Source organism: Cygnus atratus, chromosome 2 (genome assembly GCF_013377495.2).
Source record: "Cygnus atratus isolate AKBS03 ecotype Queensland, Australia chromosome 2, CAtr_DNAZoo_HiC_assembly, whole genome shotgun sequence".
NCBI classification, from domain to species: Eukaryota; Metazoa; Chordata; class Aves; order Anseriformes; family Anatidae; genus Cygnus; species Cygnus atratus.
Genome location: NC_066363.1, coordinates 20997924 through 21020462, shown reverse-complemented (window position 1 = coordinate 21020462; position 22539 = coordinate 20997924). Strand labels below are relative to the sequence as shown.

At 36.9% G+C, this 22539-nt stretch overlaps 1 protein-coding gene across 10 annotated transcripts in view; it reads left to right on the top strand.

Annotated features, from left to right (window-relative positions):
• CACNB2 (calcium voltage-gated channel auxiliary subunit beta 2) overlaps positions 1 to 22539 on the top strand; it is a 246403-nt gene that overhangs the window by 204708 nt on the left and 19156 nt on the right. For 8 of the 10 annotated variants that reach the window (XM_035545416.2, XM_035545420.2, XM_035545415.2 and 5 more), the window contains 6 exons: positions 3785 to 3921; positions 5606 to 5682; positions 9503 to 9636; positions 13051 to 13131; positions 13450 to 13508; positions 15807 to 15916. In XM_035545416.2, the coding sequence (XP_035401309.1) occupies positions 3785 to 3921; positions 5606 to 5682; positions 9503 to 9636; positions 13051 to 13131; positions 13450 to 13508; positions 15807 to 15916 (598 nt within the window). Of the gene's footprint in view, positions 1 to 3784; positions 3922 to 5605; positions 5683 to 9502; positions 9637 to 9781; positions 9802 to 13050; positions 13132 to 13449; positions 13509 to 15806; positions 15917 to 22539 lie in introns of all 10 variants that reach the window. The other 2 variants (XM_050708972.1, XM_050708974.1) reach the window with 1 other exon arrangement.

The window sequence follows — 22539 nt, the reverse complement described above, 5'->3', positions numbered from 1 at the left end:
TATACATATCAACTGTCAAAAAATGTACTTTGAGTTCGCTGCATTGCTTTTCTTTTCCTGTAGTTTTTCTTTGAAAATTTTCAGGTTTTGCAAACTTTCAAACATTTAAACTCTTGTTCTTTCTCTCCTCCTTGCAAGACAATTCAAACTTGGTAACTTTCCCATACAAACCTTCCTAAGCACCCTACTGCTCTATTCTGAATGATTTCATTTTACCAGATTTCCCAGGTTCTGGTCATATTCCGTTGTATTTTGCCACACAATGGTCCATCTGACAATGGAGATTTGTAGCAGAAGAACTGGAAAATTTGCTTGAGGAGGAGAACAACTTAGTCATACACTTGAATTTATGTCTTTGACCCATTTTAGATTATCCATTTTTTTAACGCTGAAAAAATCCCTCAGTCATTACAATTCATGTTGCATAGTAATTTCTGCTAGGACAGGTACTTTGTAGAAGCAAGAAGCTTTCCCTAATACACAGGTAGAAGTGCAGGTGGACAAATACAAAGGAAACACAGGAAGTGGACTTTAGTACCTTTTATCATGATGACTAGTGATCAGCATTTTCCATATATATGAAACACATAGAAAAAAGGGATAATTTGTATTCCAAGCAAGTGTATATAGCAAAGACAATGTTTCAAGTCTGATGATAGTGCAAAAAAGAATTGCTTTACTTCTTATGACAGAGGTAGGGATGAGCAGGCACAGTCTCGGCAAAAGAAAGCCATCAGCATTTTCTGGTGAATCTGGAAAAATATGGTGCAGTTTGGTTGCATTAAATGATTTTGTATGATTATCTATTCCATCCATATGTCAAATGAGCTGGTAATCTCTGACTTCACATCAAGCCTTTCCCCTGTTTCCATGTGAACCAGAAACAGGCTGTCAGCATATTTCTGTTAGAATATATGTTGTTTTTTTTTTTCCCCTCATAGCTGAACTTAGTCTTGGGTGTAAAAATACATGGAAGATAATGAGGAAGACAGAGTTTCCCAAACTTTTCCTAATCTTCAGAAATATCTTGAAAGGAAGCTTCACTCAGCTGAGGTGTTATATTGTCTGTGGGTGGGTGCATGTAGCGCTGTGGAATGAAAAACGAGATTAGACTGCAGTTCTTTATGCAGCTTCAGGTGTAATACAACAAGCACTCTGAACTAACTGACTTTAAAAATCAATTTTTTTTTCCCCTCTGAGCAGTTCAAGGAAGTTGACTGTCCAGTGATGCTAGGCCAGAGCAGGGATGTAGCTGGGACCCTGCACCCCAGTCAGGCGCACTGCCAGGCTGGGAGCCCAAGGAATCAGACTCGTTGGGCAGTGGCTGCTGCTTCTGGGGGGCTCAGACCTCTTCTGGAGGGTGCCCAAGTAGCACCCCTTCCTCATCCTGCCCATTCCCCTGCAGTGGCCCTCTCCTGCTTGATCTCCAAGGCTCTGTAACCAACCAGACATTGCTCCTTCACTCATTTTGGTGCTCCCTAGAGTTAACGTAGGGAGAACTGAAATCTCTACAATTTAATTATTTCTGCAGATGAAAGTAAAAAATCATATTATATACACTGCTATAAAATGTAGCGTTGCTTTTCACATCACAAATATTTAAGAAAAACAACAACAACAAAAAACAACAGTATGACAATCTCCCGTGATGTTTGACTGCACAGCAATGTAGGATTGATATTGTCCTGTTCTTGTCTGTGAGGAGTTTTCTCCAATTTATGCTGCTAAGAGGGCTCAAGCAAGGAAAACCTCATTTCTTCTTGAGGGCTGCACTGATTAAATATGAGGGAAATTTGTTTTTATTATTAAGTTAGAGTCATTAAAACTCAGTGCATATAAAGATGACAGATTGCTTCCTGTATGAAGAAACATGTCCTGCATCACAGTCAATCCTGAATTTTTCAGGGCTTAAATGCATGGCCATAATTCTGCTTTGCATTTAATTCCTCTTTGTATTTCACTTGGCTCTCCAAGCACAGCTGTCTTAAAGAGAATCACTCACCCCAGCCAGCAACTTGAGAGCTGGACACATCACTACCAAAATTTCTGCTATTGCTTTGTAACATTAGGAAGTGTCATCTGCGGTATTACTTTCTCATAAAACTACCTTATCCTCCTTTTCATATACTGACAACAGCAGTTAGCGTTGAGACTTTGCAAGCATGAATGCTTTTATTTTTGTAAGAAGGTGCTTTTATTCTTGTAAGAAGAAAAAATTCCTATAGATTTAGTACTTCTATTAATTAAATTGACTAGTTTTGTCTGTTGTACTATAGGACAGTTTTAATAAGTACTGACTGTTCAGATTTTAATATAGTGGTGTTTTTTTTTAATTATCTGTCTCTTCCTTTTACCAAGTTAAGCGATACTACTTTTGCAGATTTTGTGTATAACATAGGCCAGATCCATATAATGGCAACCTCTGTTGACTCAATTACTATAGTCTTCTTCCACCTATATTGTCTTACAGTGTATTTGAAACGCACATGAATGTCTTTAGTTAGCATTTTGTAGTGAAAAGTTACAGTTTTAATAAGATGTTTGAGCTAACACAGCTTTGAGAAAAGCCTGCTCCTGCGGGACCTCTCCATAGGTCACAGCCTCCTCCAGGCCACATCCACCTGCTCCACCGGGGGCTCCTCCACGGGCTGCAGCGTGGAGATCTGCTCCATGTGGGACCCATAGGCTGCAGGGGGACAGCCTGCTCCACCAGGGGCCTCTCCACAGGCCGCAGGGGATGCCTGGAGCACCTCCTGCCCTCCTGCTGCACTGACCTTGGGGTCAACAGTTTTGGCTCTCACCCCTCTCTCCAAGCTGCTGTTGCACAGCAGTTTGTATTTTTTTCCCCCCGTTCCTTAAATCTGCTCTCCCAGAGGCCCACTGAGCATCGCTCCCTGGCTCGGCTCTGGCTAGTGATGGTTCTCTTTTGGAGCCATCTGGAGCTGGCTCTGCTCTGACATGGGGCAGCTGCTGGGCTCTGCTCACAGAGACCATGCCTGCAGCCCTCTGCTACCAAACCATTGCCACGTAAACCCAATAAAGCATATGAATAAATATTATTAAATTGGAGCACTCATTATCTCATACTTAAATGGCAGAAATTCAGTTAATTGAAATATCATGTGCATTTGTATAATTCTAATTTTTTTAGTTATCCAAAGATATCCATTCCTTGTGTATCTGTCACTGTCTGCTTAACATACAGATCACATGAGCTGTATGCAGGTAGGTAGCAGAAGATATATAAGTGGAATGTGGTCATATTTCAGAAGGTAGTGGTGAGTTCAGAGAAGCAGTAGAGTTTGAGAAGTGGTATTTTATTTAAAGTATAGAACTGAGTTTAATACGGTAAGAAAAAAATAGATTGTAAAAATTGTTGCAGTGGATAGGAGCAGATCAGAAGAAATCTCTGGTGTCCACTGAGAAGAAAGATCAAGGGAGAACAAAAGAAACTAATGTATGAAGAGAAAAGACTGTGAAGCAGAAAGAAATAAAGATGGTGAAATGGGTGGAATTAACAGCCAGGGAGAATCATGATGTTTTGTGAGGGAAAGTTTCTGCTTAAGTACTGTAGCATTTTAATAATTTGGAAGGTATAATTATTTTAATGTATTTCTGAACATTACCACCATTCTTCATTGCCATAATAACATAGTACAATGATTAACTGCAGGGAAGAATTACATAAAATGACTTAGCTGCAAGTTAAAAATAATAACAAAATGATCACAAATACAGTAATTTCATAGTACATGACTTATTTCTTTTTTTTTTTTTTCTGTAGAAATTTAATAATGACTGGTGGATAGGACGGTTGGTAAAAGAAGGCTGTGAAATAGGATTCATACCAAGCCCAGTCAAACTAGAAAACATGAGGCTGCAGCATGAACAAAAGGCAAAGCAAGGGAAATTCTACTCCAGGTAACAACAACAAAACATTAAAAGTAGTAGCACTGCTTGTGGCAGTTATTTTGGAAATCAATGCTGTGTATGCTGTAGATCTCTTCAATTGTTAAAATTGATGTTTTCAAAAATGTTGAGTCAATGAAAAAAGTAATATTTATGTATACGATTAATAATGTCATTGACATTGCAGAGTGCAAGCAGGTGCTTAGGTTGGTGGTCTGTGATGGCCTGTGATTTTCATTCTGGTTTAGTTTCATACAGTATTTGTAGATACACATTGCAGTTAGTACATTTGCTATGTGCAAGCACAATTTTTGAGCTAAAAATCAATCCCCCTAAGTTCTATAATGTTATATTTTTTTCACAATACTATATGTACTAAACCGTTTTAAAGATGATTTCAGAAATTACAGAGAATGTTAATATGATTTTTTTTTCATACAGTGAAGCCAGCGGCTGTTATTTAGCTCTCAGAGAAAAATGTTTTGTTCTGTCTCATTTGTTGTGTCTGACTGCAGCCATAATGACATAAAAATGCAGATTCAATATCTAACTGTATTGTTCAATAATGTAAGATCTAATACCGTGATCTTTCTATGGAATGCTTAATACAGTAGTTTTCCATCAAAAAGTAACATATGTAGAAACAAATGCCATTTGCTTCTTCTTGAGTATATAGGATACAGAAATATTACTACTATGTTTGAGTGGGATGGAGCTGGAGCTGAGAAAACATCTGGGAAACGTTTTGCAAGTCAGAAAAGCTTTTCTGCTCCAATGGGAAGGGCAGCAGTGTCTGAAGAACATATCAACATGAGGAGGAGACCAGGATGCTGCAGTGTCAGCTGTCTTTACTGGCTGGGAAATGCTTTTTGTATGAGTGTCCCATCCTCAGCAGGAGGAAGTTGGTTCCTTACTCGTCTCCTGGCCTTTCTGATGCAGCCACATCTGACCCAATGACTTGGTCACTTCCCAAATTGTAAAAGCTTCTGTTCTCCAGAACATCTCACTGGAGATAACGCTGTCCCACACTACAAATAAATTTACTTAGTGATTATAAATATTTTAAGATAGAGGAAGTATCAACTAGTACTGCCGCATTAATTGTTTGAAGAGAGAAACATACGTTCTTACATTCATTTCAGTGCTTTTCTAGTTACGGTAACAAAAATAAAGTTGCTAAAAATATTTTTTCCATTTGCACCACTTGGTTAGGCTTTCACAAAGTAGAATGTGACAAAATCTTAGACTGTTTTATCTTCATTGGACAGACTTCTTTTACCTAAGCGCTACCTTGTACCAAGACAGCTTAATTAAATTGAAAAGACATTAGACAAACACACTGTCAGTTTCACTAGGGCACTCTTAATAATTATTCTGTTAAACAGATATTCTTATTGGTTTAAAATTTTTTTATAGTAGTAAGTAATAATATTAATTGTCATTAAAGATTAGATCACAGTAAGAGCATATGTAGCTGAATGAAGTTGCACAGCAGAGCAAGGAGAGTGATTGGTGTTTGCACTTCCTCAGTCTTCAAAATGTACATACGTTTTGTGTAAGATGTATATTTTATACCACTGTCAGAAATGTTGTTTGCTTCTGGCTAGCAGCTCATTTATAAAACAAGTAATAAATAGGCTAGAATAAATACTGAGAAAGCTATAAAACTTCAAACTAATTTGTTGCTTTACTCCAGTAAATCAGGAGGAAACTCTTCATCCAGTCTGGGTGATATAGTTCCTAGTTCCAGAAAATCGACGCCTCCATCATCTGGTGAGTAGGTCATGAACCCTTCAGATTACAGAATCAGTCATTTCATCTGCTAAAATTTATATTACTTTTAGTTCTGTTTTTCTTATTTCCAGTGTGTTTGCATTGCCCTATCGGTCTGATTTGGGTTCATTTGAAGTAGTAGAAATAATGTCTGCAAGGTTAGGCAATGATAGGCTCTTAGCAATCCACAGAGTTCCTTCTTTGCTTTTCCCGCGAGGTTTTATAGCAGAGGAATAGTCAAGTGGTGAGACAGTCTTGTGATGAGATAGTTAAAGACTTGGTCTGGGGAATCCTGCTGAACAAGAAATATATTCTGGTAGAGGAGAAAAAACAGCAATAAGAATAAAAATGCCCATGAGGTCTCTGCCGTAGCATCAACAACCACATCATTTTTTTAACAGGAGTTTTCAGTTTCGCAGTTCTGATAATGAAAATCTGCTTCACATAACTCTAGCATACTGGTTATCTTTTTTTTCTTTTTCTTTTCTGACAGAAGACTTCACGAGTATTGTTTTGAATTTAGAGCATCAACAGACAGATTTTAACTTTGGTTATGTTAGATTTAAGAAGTATGAAGCAAATTCATCATGATTTGGAGTAGGACACTGGCGTTAGTCCCTTTGTAATCTTTATCTTCTCCTCAGAGAAAAAAAGGACAGTTGGAATACCTGACGTCAGAAAATACTAGTGAATATTGCTAGTGTCTTGCCTACAGAGACTGAGATGAGTGTTTTCATATCGTTAGTTTATATGGAGCTGGCATACGGAGCAGGCATCTTAAAATGGTCCTGAAGATTTTAAAGCATTTACATGGACATTAAGAGAGAGACAGGAGTTCAGTCAAGTTATGGTAGTACCTTCATGTGGTTAAATTAATTGAAAAATGTATCTGTCCTTCTTGTGAAAACATAAATTTGTTTGTAATGACCAACTTTATTACAGTTGCAATTTGTTTATCAAAATTCCACTTATGTTCCCTATCTGCCATTTTTGTAGGAAAATATATATTTTAGTTTACTAATATGTGTCTGTCACTAGTTGGTAGAACACACGTTAATCTTTTGTGGCCGTACAAAGGCCTTTAACTGTCCTATTTACTGTTAAGGCCCCTTTTTCAATGACTGCGTTTTTGCAGTAGAAAGTGTCCACAGACCTATATTGTAATTTTCTAATTAGAGCAACTGAAATGTTATAATATTTTTATATACTAAACCCACTTAGATAGCAGTACATATGAAATTTTCAGAATGTTGCACAGAATTTAAAGGTAAGAGAATAGATAGCATAATTAGGTTGCCCACTCACTGATTGCTAGTGATGCTGTAATTTTCATTGCATTGAGTCATTTCTTCAGACAGTAGTTTTCAGAAACATCGTTTTCTGGAGAAAGAAGAAAATCTATTTAAGTTGTTTCAGTTACATTGAAAATTTGGAGAGTGTTTATGAGTAGATTGTGTTTGCTTATACTATGATCTTTATATTTGGGATCTGCAGTATTTTGTTGCTTATCTTAAAACATACCAAGGGTGAAAGAAGCATAATTTGTAACTAATGCTACAGACAAGAACTCACTTGACTTTGAAGTGCAGTTCAATTCTGACCTGGTCCATTTCTGCTAGTCCCAGGCCTCCGTTTTGTGAAAGTGTAATAAATGGCAAACACATCAATTATTTAATAAGTTGAAGAAAAGATAACAAGAATAAGTTAACTTCATGTTTTGACTTTGAGTTACAGTTTGTTTGTTTTTTCCCTATATAAACTAGTGCTGCAAAAGCATGAAACAAGGTGAAGAAAGACTTAAAATAAATAAATAAATCAACCCATACAGTCCTCAATGACTACCAAACAGGATGTGGATAACTGGGAAAATGAGTTTGGGAAAAAAAAAATCAGCTAACTAAAAATAATTGACAGTTAAAAAAAACACCTGTCACAGATGTTATGTAATGGGGAAACAGAATGAAAAATGAAGATATTGATAGCTGATCAAATGCTGCATTTCTCTTTTACAGGAAAAACCTAACAATCCCAATTTTCTTTACAGATGATTTTAGTGGAGGTGTTCTAATATGTCTTATTATGAGTGGTTTATATAGCGGCTGTGCTGGCCTGTATTCAAGAAAAGATAATATGTTCTTTTTATAATTATGAAGAGGATGAAGGAACAGCTTTGCTAGAAGAAAATGTTACGTGATTTCTGTGGCTGTTTTTAGGAGCAGGAGTATAGAAACAGGCTGCAGATCTGCTCATGGGCTTTTCTGGCAAGGTCAGCCTCAAAGGGAGAGGTACAAACTCAAGGCACGTCAGGGATCGTGGCATTAGATGTGTAGACAATTCAAATGGGAAAATATACTCCTATCAAAACGAGGAGATCGCTGTCCCAAGTGTCTCTTAAATCAGCAGTTGCACATAGCCTTGACACAAATATTTGTGTGTTGCATAATTTATTAGCTCAGGCTGCTGTATTAATTGATGTCCCACTCATCAAGCAGCTGAAAGCAGGTCACTAAGGTGGTTTCATAATAGTTTACACTGATTAATTATAGTTTTGGATAAAGTCTATACAAACGATACTGCTTACAGATTATTTAGGGTTACATTCAGTGCATGATAATGGCAGGAGAAGATGGGCCTGTTACCAGCGGGTGTCAAGAGGTGGGTAAGATCTTTTCACGCAAGGGTGATGTTGTACAGCATGTTTGTGGATCACTTTTGTGTATGTACTTGCTTTATGAAAACAATGTTAATACAGTACCTAAGATCAGGATTGGGTGCTGTAAACAAGAAGGCTTATGAAGTGTCTCATTTTTTGGTTGTCAGGTATCCATTGGGCTTTGTCTTCAGGATGACATGGCCTTGCATTTTGAAGATGTGTTTATTTCTGAGTCTCTGATGATTTTTGCTTATACTTTGCAAGCTAGTTACTTGCTAAAGAGGGTAGCTATTTTATATTTATGGTACAGGCTTTGAGCGCTGTTTATTCCTTTGGGAAAGAGGTTGAACAGTGGTTTGTTGTATTCAGCTCCATTTTGCTCTGCCTGTATCCTCACTCTTCACACAGGATCCAGGTCTCTGAGATAACTTGGATCTATTTTCTCTCTTCTGATACCTCTTCTTTTTAGTTTTCATTATTTGTAGGTCTGTTTATATTATTTTTAATAAATGTATCTTATGCCTACTGTGCATTTTTAGTTAAAGTGGTTTAAAAATACCAATTGTAGTATGCCGTAAGATAAATATTGATATTACTGTACCACTATTAGGCTGATTTTTATTTTTTTGGCTCCAAAAATTATTTTTATGTGTTTTTTTTTATGTTTTTTTTTTTTTTTATTTCCAAGTACACACTAGTAACACTTCAAATTTCAATTGATGATGCACATTTTTTATTTAGTGTTCATCACTGTAAAATAATTCAAATGTTGTTGGCCAAATGTTGTTGGTCAGATTCTGTTTTTTACTTTGGTGCAAGTCTCTTTTATTTCAGTGGATTAGTTTGGATTTACACTGGTATAACAAAAAAACTTGGCCACCCCTCTGTTTTCTAAGAGTAATTATGTGTATGTCTGTTTTAATTTTGTAATAAGGGATCAGAGGAAAACGTTACAGTAGCTGTTACAGACTGCTTTGTGTTTTCTAATCCTAATGTACTGCACCTTTAAATTTTTCCCATTGTTTTATTGTGTTTTGTATTCATGGTTGATTTTTTAAATTTTTATTTTACTCTGGACAGGATTTTTCTTTATTTTTTAATTTCCTTTTTAACCTATTTTTACTTTCCCTGTCATCTGATAATTCTGAATTGTTTGTCTGTATATAGCTATAGACATAGATGCCACTGGCTTAGATGCAGAAGAAAATGATATTCCAGCAAACCATCGCTCCCCCAAACCCAGTGCAAACAGTGTAACATCACCCCACTCCAAAGAGAAAAGAATGCCCTTCTTTAAGAAGGTAACACCAACTTCCAAGCTCCCATTTGTCCACCTGCTCACCTGCACTGCGTCACATTTCTAGTCCTGTTAATTGTCTGCGTCTTTTGACAAGCCAATAACATGCATGCTTTGTTGTTCTTTGTTTCTTTTCCATGCTGCTGTAGCTAAGCAGAAGCAGAAATCGGTAAGTTTATATCAGCATTACCTATGTTTATCCTGCCACTGGCATCATTAGCATTATTACCCCAGTTTAACAATGCAGCTATCCTAGATTGAAAGAAGAGATTAATCAAGCTGTTAGAGGATTCAGTACACTAAAAGATAAAGTCCTAAGTTCAGAGCATCCATGAAACCCTGCTACAGTACTTATCCTTTTTGATGGAATAAATAGACACACTTAGAAGGCCTTCTAAATCTGAGGAATTTATTTCTAATAAATACATATAATACACCCCTCTAGTGCATGCTTGTTCTTTCTATCTCTTTTTCAAAGTATTTTTTTTCATTAAAACTCAGTCTATTGAAATCATTCTTGGAATCTAATCAGATACTCAGATTGGACTTACACAACAAATAGTCAAAATCCTTGAATTTTTTACTTAGTATTTCAGCTTCTAATTCACTTGGTGCAAAATCTGCAGATGAACAAGACCAGTGGAAAACTGCAGACTTGTTTCGGCAGTTTACTGTGAGTTTTTCCTATTGTCATGTATAAATTACTGGACAAATGTTCTTGCTTTCCATCAGTCAGATTTTTTTTAGTATCTCAGCTATCGGAAATGGTACTGATGGCTCACAGGAGAGCCAGTGTCTCTCCATATACAGCCCAAAGCACTGCAGAATTAGGCCATTGGCATCCTGTTGCAGCAAGCTATGCCATATGCTTCTAGGATCTTTGCTGGAATATGTTATCAAGACACTAGCTAGCAGCCAAACTATGAAACTGGATATTACATTTCTACTTTTGTTTTAAATCTTCTAATTCTTCATAGCTCTTCTTCATTTGTTTTAACCACTCACATCTAAAGTAACAACAGACTGTATATGGTGCTTAGAAATAGTGCCAAGTGACACTGTTGCCAGTGCTGTTGGATGCTCTCCTGTTTAGCTGAATAAAACATTTTATTCTCTCATGAGCTCCTTTAAATACTATAGGATCCTTCTCATCTTCAGTCATTAGTATTTTCTTCAGTAGGTTGTGTTAAGCACCATGTCATTCACAGCCCGCTGTGGAACTCAACAGCAGTTTCTTGCTTCTGAATAATTTCTTCATTAATCATATTTATAACCAAGTATAAATGCTAAGGAAGAGTAACACGTTGATGTATATTGGATACTAATCTGCATAATACATCTTTAGATGTGTTTTGTGGACAAAAAAGCATGTTGTTGGATAGTGACAAATTCCATCTCTCTTAATTGTGTGGGGCCTCTTTTCTTCCATATCACAGTCTTTACTGGTTATAGTTGCTTTTCTAATACTGCCATTTACAGTAAAAATTGAATGGGCATCCCAAACTAGTCATTCATGGTCAAACCACTAAGATATACAATCTGAACTACGTTAGTTTTTATTCCAAGTTCGTGTCTGAACTTGACTCTGCAAGTGAAAACTGTATAGCTCAGTGCCAGTCCCTTAGAATATTAAATTCACTAGTACTAAATTACTTAGGTGCTTCCATTAGATTACTTAGTCAATTTCCTGCTGATACCTTTGTTACTTCAAGCTGCAAAGATTAAAAATAATATTAATAAAGCCTGTTTCAGCAGAACAGATCTTAAATATAACCCATATTCCATCAAATAAGATAGCTTCTGTACTTTTCCTAATTTTCAAATAGCTGGTTAACTTCTAGCATGAATATCTTCAGTTGAGTTTGCTGCATTAAAACAAAGATCTGTTGCATCAGGACGCTCATGCTATAAGCACTTACACTTCTGTAACTGTTTTCTCTTAGGAGCTGACTCTAATACATTTATCAGATTATTAGTAATATCAGCAAGAACATTGGAGGGCTGCATTTTAATACTGGCACGGTGTAATTGCAGGGTTTTGCTTTGAAATGTGTTAAGTTAGATTCTGCCCTGTTTAAGATAAGTTCATTTGACATGCTTATGATGCCTTGGGCACTGGTATTCATTCTTATGTTACTAATTATCTGGTGAAGCTACAGGTAACAAAAAAGAAGATAAATTATATTTAAAAACATTTGCAAAAATGTTTTCCATGTTTTAGACTGCTTTAGACTGCCGCTTGTGTAGCATTTTGTGCTGTCACTGTTAATGTCTGTCTGTGTTTTTGTGTTTGGAATGTATATACTTTAATGTTATTGTGAAATATCTTGGGATATGTTGAGTACTGAAACAATGAACAATGACTGTCTTCTACAGTCTTGACTGATGTATTTGTACTATGTAGGCATCTGAAAAATGGATCTGGTATACCATCTTTTCGTATCACCCACAGGCTCCTGGGTTTGGATTTGAAACATTTTTCCCCTAGACAAAGATAAACCAAACCCTTTCTTAAAAACAAAAAGCCCTTTCTGATAAAACAACATTAGTCATTCTTGGGTATATATATTGAATAGCCATTTATTAAAGAAAATAAAACAGTTTAATCTGCTTATATTTTATTTCAATAACAATATAAAAATGTTGGCAGTCTTTGGAAACAGGCAATCTTTTTTACATTTCTAGTTCAAAATGGTTTTTTTTGTAAATCATGCACGATACATCAGTAAGTAGTTTGGTGGATATTGTACTAACATAATCCACTCTTGGGTGGTTATGGGAACTTCCTAGAGTGGAAGTATTGCTATCCCAAGTTCTGTTTATGAAAGTTTTCTGTAAATACTAACTTGATCAGTCATTATTTTATTTTCTTTTGGAAGTGAATTGTGGATGCAAATGTGGAAGTCAGATTATGAGTGCTTCCATTGGAATTTGCAGTGGTGTCACGATATTTTGCAAAGCAGTACGCAGATTGGAGCACAAAGGATATGTTAGGCTTCTCTCCTTTCTTTTTGTTTTATTTTTCGCCTCTGTAATTTGCCTAAATAAAATTTTGTTGGGAAAACAGATGTCACCTCTGTAGAGTCAATCATATCAAGTCATTAACTATTGGAAATAACCTTTTCAATTAACCAGTCAGGAATTATGGGGTGGCACATGTGAACATCTCCAGAATAACAGTTTTCGAGCTACCCAGAGCAAACATAAAAGTAGTAAGAAAACTGAAAGTCAATTAAAAGCTTCTTCAAAAGAAATCCCTGTACATGTGAAGTCCTTGTAGTACCAGTTTTCAAGAAAAGTGAATGAGTCCACAATTCATCTGGTGGTGACATCAATGGAAATTCAGAGTTCCTGATATTGTAAGTAATGAGCATTCTACGTAGGTGCTGCAATGCTGAGAGCTTTTTCTGTTTTACAGACAGAGCACATCCCTCCCTATGATGTAGTGCCTTCTATGCGACCAGTAGTTTTAGTGGGGCCTTCTTTGAAGGGATATGAGGTACGTGATTGTTGGGAATGGTTTTATTTTGCCAAAAATATTTTGCTTTATGTGAATTTGAATGTTCAAAAGTAATTAAGCTGAATAACATTTTTTTTTCATAGGTAAATGTATACAGTTTGCACTTTTACTAGATACCTGGTCACGTATTTTATTTCATATCCAATTTCAAATAAAGAATTAATTACTTATATTCCTATCATATTGTTCAGATACAAGATTTGCTGTCAACTTTAATGACAGGTTTTTCCAAATTATTAACATCAAGTATTATCAGTTTCACATTTGAATATTAATTTGTTGTTTGTTTGCTTTTAGGTAACAGATATGATGCAGAAAGCATTATTTGATTTTTTAAAACATAGATTCGAAGGGCGGTAAGTACTTCAAATTGCAAATTTACTTGAGTTCAGGTTCTACTTAGGCACTAATTAGTTTTTAAGAAATAATGGCGTATGTACCCTTTGTTTGGAGAGTAGGCTACTTCTTTTTGTTGTTATATCAGTCAAGGGAAGGGATTGTCCCAGGCTACTCTGCGCTGGTGCTGCCTCACCTCAAGTACTGTGTGCAGTTTTTGGCACCACAATATAAGAATATAAAACTATTACAGAGTGTCCAGGGGAGGGCTACAAAGATGGTGAAGGGTCTAGAGGGGAAGATGTATGAGAAGCGGCTGAGGGCCCTGGGTTTGTTCAGCCCAGAGCAGAGCAGGCTGAGGGGAGGCCTCATGGCAGCCTGCAGCTCCCTCACGAGGGGAGCGGAGGGGCAGGCACTGAGCTCTGCTCTCTGGGGACAGCGACAGGACCCGAGGGAATGGCATGGAGCTGGGACAGGGGAGGGTCAGGCTGGGTGTTAGGGAAAGGTTCTTCACTGAGAGGGTGGTCGGGCACTGGGACAGGCTCCCCAGGGCAGTGGTCATGGCACCGAGCCAGCCGGAGTTCAAGAAGTGTTTGGACAATGCTCTCAGACACATGGTCTGGTTTTTGGGTGGTTCTGTGTGGAGCCAGGAGTTGGACCAAATGATCCTTATGGGTCCCTTCCAACTCAGGATATTCTGTGATTCTATGATATATCTCAAAAGATATTAAAATGAACTTAAAAAGTTGTTAACAGATCTTAAAATAATTAAAAAAAAAAAAAAAACACATTTTTTAGTGATAAATCTTTGTTCAATACTGCATAATTGAATTTGAAAAAGGGGATTTTATTTTCTTATAGCAGGTAGGAAGGAAAAAAATTGAAAATGTGGTACTATTCATCAATTAGCAAATAAAGATAACTAACCAGTAGCACAGATAACATGTTGGATTTCATTTTAAGGCTAGTGGGATTATCTGTGAGGAGCTGTGCCAGAAATAGTACTTGGTTATGTTTTTAGCTTAAGTTAAATCATGCCTAAATTTTCAAAATGATATTGCTGATCAGTATTTTGAAAATATTTCTGTTTTTCTGTATTAACTTCTGGCTTTGTTACATTTTATAGGGCTTTAGAAAAATATATACACACATTAAACTCATTGGGAAATGACCTCTTTGGTTACATTTCAGCTGAATAGCATCTGAGTGTGCTTTCTAGAGAGGAGCTCTCCCTGTTCTTAGCAAATCCACTTCCTCCTTTTAAATTGCAAGTAAAATCATACAAGGAAGAACAAGGGAATACCATCAGTCTGATTTAACCCTCAGCACTGGAAAAATGTGACCTCTAAACCTCATTAGACCAGAGTTTAAAGGGGAATTTAGCCAAAGGGTGTATTTTGACCCTGGAAAGCAAAACAAACTGGGTTAATCGTTTTCCTAGGAAGAGGAATATGCAGAAAGTTATGTAGCAGGTCTCCATGAAACAGCTGGAAGTAACCACTTTTTTCTTGGCTTATGTTTTCTCCTAAACACAAAACTGAGCTTACCAGATACTTAGCCCAGAGTTTTCATTTGCTTCTTCACTACTGTGGTTTGCTTCTCTGTGTTGCGGTCTCCATTTTTAGGAGGCCAGCATATTTCTGCATCTTTCTGGAAAAATATAGGTAGCTCTTGCACTCAGTTTAAAAAACAAAACATATGCTAGTAAACTGAATAATAAAGATAAGAATTGCATGGCTGTACTAGCTTGCCTGTTGAGCCTTACCTTCACCTATTAACTCTGCAAATCCCTACATTTCTTACACACATGGTTGAGGTAAGCCAGGTTGTAAATCTTTGAAAAGATTTAATCAAAATGAGGGAAAGAAGAAAGCAGCCTATTTAGTTGGAGACAAATTACACTTTCTTTCAGTGAATTAGGAGTTTCAGAGCCCTGAAACTCTGTAGAGTTGATGCTGGGCATACTGGGTGCAAGATCTCACCACAGCAAGCCTGCAGTCCCTAGGGAGGACAAGTGTGTCTTCTGCAGCATGTCTCTGCCCTGTCCATGCCTCCACTCTCTGCAGATCCACGTAGCTTTGCAGTTCACGGTCATACTGCAGTTTGGTGCTATGCAGAAAGGAGGATGTCTTTACAATAGTTCTTGTAACAATAGTAGTTAAATAAAATATCTTCTTTTTTGTTTTGTTTGTGAAAAGCATACTGTAGCACTGAGAACTTGTTTTCCTGTAGTCTTAGACATCTTCTAATGTTAGATGAGTCTCTTTTCTCCCCACAAGATAAATAACATTCTGTTCTATTTTGTTTTATTTTTGCAGTATATCAATTACACGAGTCACAGCAGACATCTCGCTTGCCAAACGCTCCGTATTAAATAACCCCAGTAAGCATGCGATAATAGAGCGATCTAACACGAGATCAAGCTTAGGTAAGTAATTATAATGATGCTCTCTAAAAAATGGCTGTACAGTGCACTACTCTTAATTCATCTGTGTGAGCTAAAAATAGCCTTCTCTCTGCTGTGAGACAATCATGATTCTTGTATTTCAGAAATCCTGGCTCTGGAGGTCATTTTTAAATCATTACCATATAAACTTCATGTAGTGCTGATTTTGATTTATCCTGCTTATGTTCACTTTTCATGTTTGTTCTTTGCCTTGGTGAGAGGAAGTAACTGTCCGTAAGCTAAATAAAATCTAAGCAGATGTTCCTCTGGTTAAATAGAAGTGACAGTATCAGAATGTCTGAAACTATATGGATGTTATAGATTTTATGCATTATCTTTGGTGAGGTTCCAAGTAGTGATATCTACTGATATCTTAGACCTGAAAAAAAGTGTTGAAGTACACATTTTATGATTATTTTTTTAAGAGACAAAGCTAGGGCTTTCTTTAAAAGACTGTATTTCTCTCAGAAGCTTTTGAGAGAATTTAATTTCTTCTGGACACCACATCATATTTTGAAATCTTACAATTTTGTGGAACAGGAAACAGTATCATTCACCCTACTGAATGTGTTCCTTATCCCTAGTCTTATAACAGAATTTCTGAGCACATATGAGCATTGACTGTTTCACATTTGCATAAAATAACTGTCTTTTGTAGAATGTGCTTTTCTACCATATGAAGTTTGACTTCCCTTTCTTGAAGGCATATTTCTGAAAACCCTTGTTTTCAGCTATGTGAATCTTCACTTACACATAATCTGATGGCTTCCATGTTTGTCTTAATTTGGGTGTTTTCAAATATAAAATGTACTGTAATGTAACATAATGAATATCTTTATATACAAGAATATTCTTTAGTGTGAATTTCAGTTTTGTGTCCAAAGTCTGTTAAACAGTGTAGTAAAGAGATGAAGTGTTACTTTTTTTCTTAATAGAACTGAAAATTAGTAATAAAGATGGAGGTCACCTAGTCATGGAACATGAGCAGAAACCACGGGAATTAATTTCCCAGACTGAACATCAAAGCATGAGGTTACACTGCTGTACGAATATATGCAGTAATAAAAAGAATATCATCTACTCCCCATGCTAAAATATTTTCATACACGTAAAATAGCTATCACAAAAACATCTACAGGAAAAGAGACTATAAAATAAATGCAGCCCAGGAATGTACAAATAATAATAATAATAATAAAAAGCTCTCTGAATTGTTCACCTTTATCTCATGCAAAACCATACCTTAAGTCTATCAACATCTTAGAGTTATTTAAGATGGAAGTGCTAACAGAATATCAGTTGGAAACATCCAAGACATGGCTGATTCTGTATAAATGTTTATAGACAGGTATGTCTGTCTATTTGTTGTAACTGATGCCTGTTATTATTAGCTAATATTTCCTGCTATAGATCTGTTTTTCAGTTGTTTATAACTGTTCTAAAATTTAACTGATTTATAAAATTGTTTTAAATTATCTTGGGAAATACTAGGTCAACCAGGTCACTTTTAACAAGATAGGACAAAAATTAATTTTACCTGTGTTAAAAAATTCTCAAAACCTTTTCTTTCAGAAGCTCCAATACTCCCATACACTTAATAATCTAGCAAGGTTTTGAAATTTGTGAGCTGAAATGTATTCCAGTTATGTGCTCCTGAGTATTTTTATGAAAATAATGAGCAACCATGACCAAATTCCTATAAGCATTAGTAGAATCACAGTTAATGCATGCCAAGCTTTGTATCTGGATTACTTAAATACTTGGCTCCTGCTGGGCAAGGTCCGGCGATGATGCTGAGCAGAACCTGCCCCCAGCAGATTGGATCAGGGCAGAAAAACACAATGAAACAGGAAGGTACTTGTGTTTAAGCTTTCATTATCTACTGTGCTGTGCAGAATGGAGTAAAAAGATGTTTAATTTAAAGGTGTTCAACTGAAGGAGTAGGGAGAAAGGCAAGAGGTGAGACACTGTTACAGAAAAGGTTGGAGTTACAGAGTAGGAGCTGGGAAAGTTGAAGCTGCTGGTGAAGCACTCCTAGGGGCTGTGCTCCAGACATGGGGGAAACCATGGGAAGAGCAAAACCAGTCAGGAAGGAAGCCAGAAAGGGAAATGATGATGTGGGGGCAGTGGATTGGGAGGAAAACTAAGATAGCATAAAATAACTGGAGTCAGAAAATAGAACTGTTTTGGTAAGTCAGTGGGAAAACACTTGTGTAAGGGGGAAAAAAAAAAAAGGAAAAGGAAAAAAAAAAAGAAAATACAAAGAGTGTCAAAGAGTGTTACAGCCTGTTCCCTTGCTTGCTGCAACGTACATCGAGGTAGAAGTAGAATCAGAATCCGAAAATGTCATTGTAGCCTGCCTTTAGGTGGCCTCTTCTAGCAGTGGTTCACAAAGAAGATGACAGCATTATCACTGCTGTGAGTGCTTTGCTGGCTGAAGTAGCAGAGGTGAGTGGCAATCTCATACCAGATAGTGGAGTTTTTATTTTCAGTTTATGTGATGCTATACTTGTAAGTCACCAAAAAGTCCATTAGGAGAATATTATTAAATTTACAAATTGAAGTTGTGCAAAATAAAGCTTATGAAGTAATAGTATAAAGGTTAACTATTCAGCTTAGTACCACGACTAAGTCTGCGGTTTAGTCTTTGGTTGTGTTTGTGGTCTAGTTTTCCATCAATCCTCTGTCTTAGTTTTTATTTTTTTCTGAAAAATGTACAAATTTGTAACGGGAAATTGGAACTGCTCAGAAACAGAGGTCAGCAACTGTTTCAGTTGCTATTAAGCTTGTATAATATATGGGGCAAAAAACTTCAGGAAAGCAAAGGAAGTTCTCTAAAAGTACAATAGGGCATTTTCAATTTAAATTTATGGCAGGCCAGAAAATATTGATTTGAACAAAAACACCTGTGGTGATATATCTGCTAGTTTTTACGGAGGAGATTTGTTGGAACCAAGATAAGATAAAATTATTTTCATAAAGAGGAATATTCATCATCACCCATCTTCTACCTTCAAAGCAGCTCATACCCCAGTAATTAAAACCTTTTTGAGCTATACAACACCCAGAGTCAAGCTTCTGCTGCATCTGGTGTGGAAGAGGGATCAGAATTTCAGTCTTAAGTATACTGAGCATTGATCTCTCTCTTTTTGTTCAGCAGACGTTGATTCCCTGTTTAAAAATGGGACTGCCCCAGTGGGAGAGGGAGGTCTGCTGCCTACAACCCAGTAGTCTGTAAGCTACAGCATGATGTGCCATGAGCCTCTGTTTTGAATCTCAGCAGCCTGCACTCCTCACCCAGGGCCTACAAGTAGCTCTGTGGCACCACTGAGGGTTTGCTCTGGAGGTGGCACCTTGTAAAGTTCACCAAGGGAGTTCAGAGCATGCTGTGCCTGCATTGTGGTGACCACCCATGCCTAGAGCCAGGCTTGGTGCTGATGGAGGGTGGAAGAAGGTGCAGGGGAAGGGGCATCGCCTTGGTCCCCTTCCTGACGGGCCCCTTTGCTGCACCAATGGCAATCTGGGCTCACCAAGTCGGAGGTAAGGTGCAGTGTACAAGGAGTGGAAAGGGAGGCTCTTTTTTGACCAAACTAGCAATAGTGGCTCATGCTGTTTCTGATAGAGTTTCCTGTATGGCATTGGACTAGTTATTTACAGGCTCTTTATAGATGGCAATTCCCACCCCCACCCCTGTACTTTCTGCATTCCTCAGGCATGATTTATAGAGGTACTAAGTATTGTGGCTGCAACTGAGATTTAGGCTTTAAACCCATCAAAAGATAATGTGTGTCATCAAAATCAGCATTTTACACAGTAGCGTACTGATTTTTAAAATGCAGATGGAAACCAGGCAGTGTTTTATGGGCTGCTGGAGCTACTGTTGGGTACCTTGCCAAATACCAGGCTTACGACGCTTTGTTCCCCAGAAGTCCTCTTATTTTAGGCTCTTTCCTTGCAGTCATTCAGCTGGGGAGATATTATTTTCATGCCCAGCCTAGCTCAAAGAATTTTTCTCTTCTCTCAGGTCAGTACTAATGTCATGTGCTGACAGTACACAGTAGCATCAGGAATGTCATGAGTCTTAGTACTGACTTTTAAAAGAAGCTTCAAGGTTATGTTCCATTTTGGAAGAAAGAATCCCCAGAACTCAGGGTTTCCTGTAGGATGGCTTTCATCTTCATAGTTTGAAATTAATTTTTAATATAGTAATTGCTCAGAAGAATCAGGTAGTATGTTTCTGAAATTGGACCCCACTACCCACCCCTGAAATGAGTGAAAATATGGTTATTCTCTGACATCCAATTTTATATCTGGAAAATAGAAATAATTCCAGATTTTCACTGAACTGGGATGTTTTATTGGATTTTATTGGAGCAGTGAAATACCACCACAGTAAGTTCCATAAGCTAGCTCACAAACAATTTATTCTTTCAATTTTCAGAGAAGGGTTTGGACAATGTGCTCTAAATGAGACATGTAACACACATTTGATGACGAAGGGAAACTAAATGATTCAATAGCTGCTTATCAGTTGACAGTGTATGGAGTTGTGTGCTGGTTGAGGCATTAGCCTTACAGAAACGTTGTTATGTGTTCTTGAGAATGTTGTCTTATATTACAAGGCACAAAAGGTTTGATTTAAGACAGTTATCTTGTCATTTCCTAATTTCTAAGTGTTAGCTTTACAGCCAATATATATGCAACACATATTAATATATATATATGCTCTGTACCAGTATGTATAATAAAAGTATCTCAGTAAATATATTATTAAAAACATCAGTCATAGATAAATCATTAAGTCAGGGCTCAGGTTACCTTAGTTCTTTTCTAGTATCTGCTACAGGTCTGCTGAGGGGTTCTGGGAAATAAGTTTTCTCCATCTATATTTTCCTTTATGTAATATAAGAATAATAGGGCCTTTTTTTTTCCAAGTTACCTCAAGGAAAAGACAGAATTTCTGCAAACACTGTGTTTGTGGCTATTTTTATTCAGTGTGTCTACAATTACTTAGTTCTAGTCTGATTGTATAGAAATAATATTTATTGCAATGAAATTTGATCTTGCTAATGAAGAATGGGTTAGGATGGTCTTGCTCTGAATGGGGGCTCCATGGCTGTGGGACAAGAGGGATGAGTTGCTGTTTGTCTCCTCCTTGAACAGCCAGCAGAGCATGAACTGAAACCCACATGCTTATTTCCCCATCCAGTATAATTTTAAAACGTCTTTATGCTATGGCAAATGCAGCTCCCCAGAACTGCTCTGTGTTCATTCAAATCCCTTCCAGTTTCAATGGGAAGTGTTCGCTTTCTCACCCCCCTTTATGTAGTACATCAAGCAGCTCAACAGTCAAGTTGACTAATTTTTGCCTAAATTAAGCTCACATTTGAGAGCAGCTGTTGTAACTGCAGCAGAGAAGGCTATTTTGTAGACCTTTGAAAATATATCCTTGTTTTTTCATATAAGTATTATTTTTATATATGGCTCTTGTTCTAGAAATGAATGAATATGGTACAGAGGTAATGTGCTTAATACATCAATACCAAATACAGTTGCCTGAGAATTCAATGAGCACCTCTTACCTTATCCCCCAGTATAGGTTTGCAGTATGGTGCATATTGTTCATGAATGTTCATAGCACAGTAAACAGCTGAGTGAGTTGCCACTATTTGGAACTGATTTAATAAATAAAACAATTAATTTGAAGGAGGCATACACAAACAACATGATAATGAGGAGTAGGAATTAGTATGAGGAACTGTCTTCACAGGATTATAGGGAAGTCTCAATGGACTTAATTGACACCTGTTGACTGAAAGTTTGCTTCTATAAAGGAATCAGGTAAAAATAGATTTGGGGGTTTGATTCATTGGAAACCAAGGCTACAGTTAAATATTTATGATTTTCTGAGTATTCTAGTGTAAAATTAATGTCTCCAAGAATCTTATTAAAATATAGTAACTGACTCATAAAGATTTGGTAGGGCACTACAGTTTTATTCCTCTCTTATATGAAAGCTTGTTTTGTATGTTAAAGGGAAATGTTTGCTTGTCAATACTGCTATCTGTTTAACATGTGAAATGCTAGAATTAAATTTAAGGAAAGGGCAATTGGTTCATGTCTTTAAAAGAGTGTAAGAAATCTATTATTTTAAAAAAGACTTTGCTCTCTGAGCAGGTACAGTAGATGGTTAAATCTCATTCACCTGAAAAGCAATCCCAATTGACTTAGTTAAATTTCCATATGTGCACATGCCATTTGCAGAAACTGCTGAACCAGCTTTCTGTTTTTGCTGCATTTCTTTGTCAAAATGGCCCGAACCTTTTTCTTGTTGTTTCTGTGTATGTTACACTTGTTATAACCTTGCCTCATGCTGTATGCTTTGTACAAGAACCTGATTGTCTTGGCTTTTTCCATTCTTTGCTTCATTAATGCTCTCCCTTTCCAGATGTTTTGGGTATGTATACAAGCTTGCAAATTACTTTTCCTGCTGTTTTGTGTTCAATGCTTTATTGTACCTCACAAAACCACTTGTGTTTCTAGTAAGTGACTCACTGATAGACAAAAGCCAGTGCTGTACTATGTTGCTAAATTTGTTTTTGTTT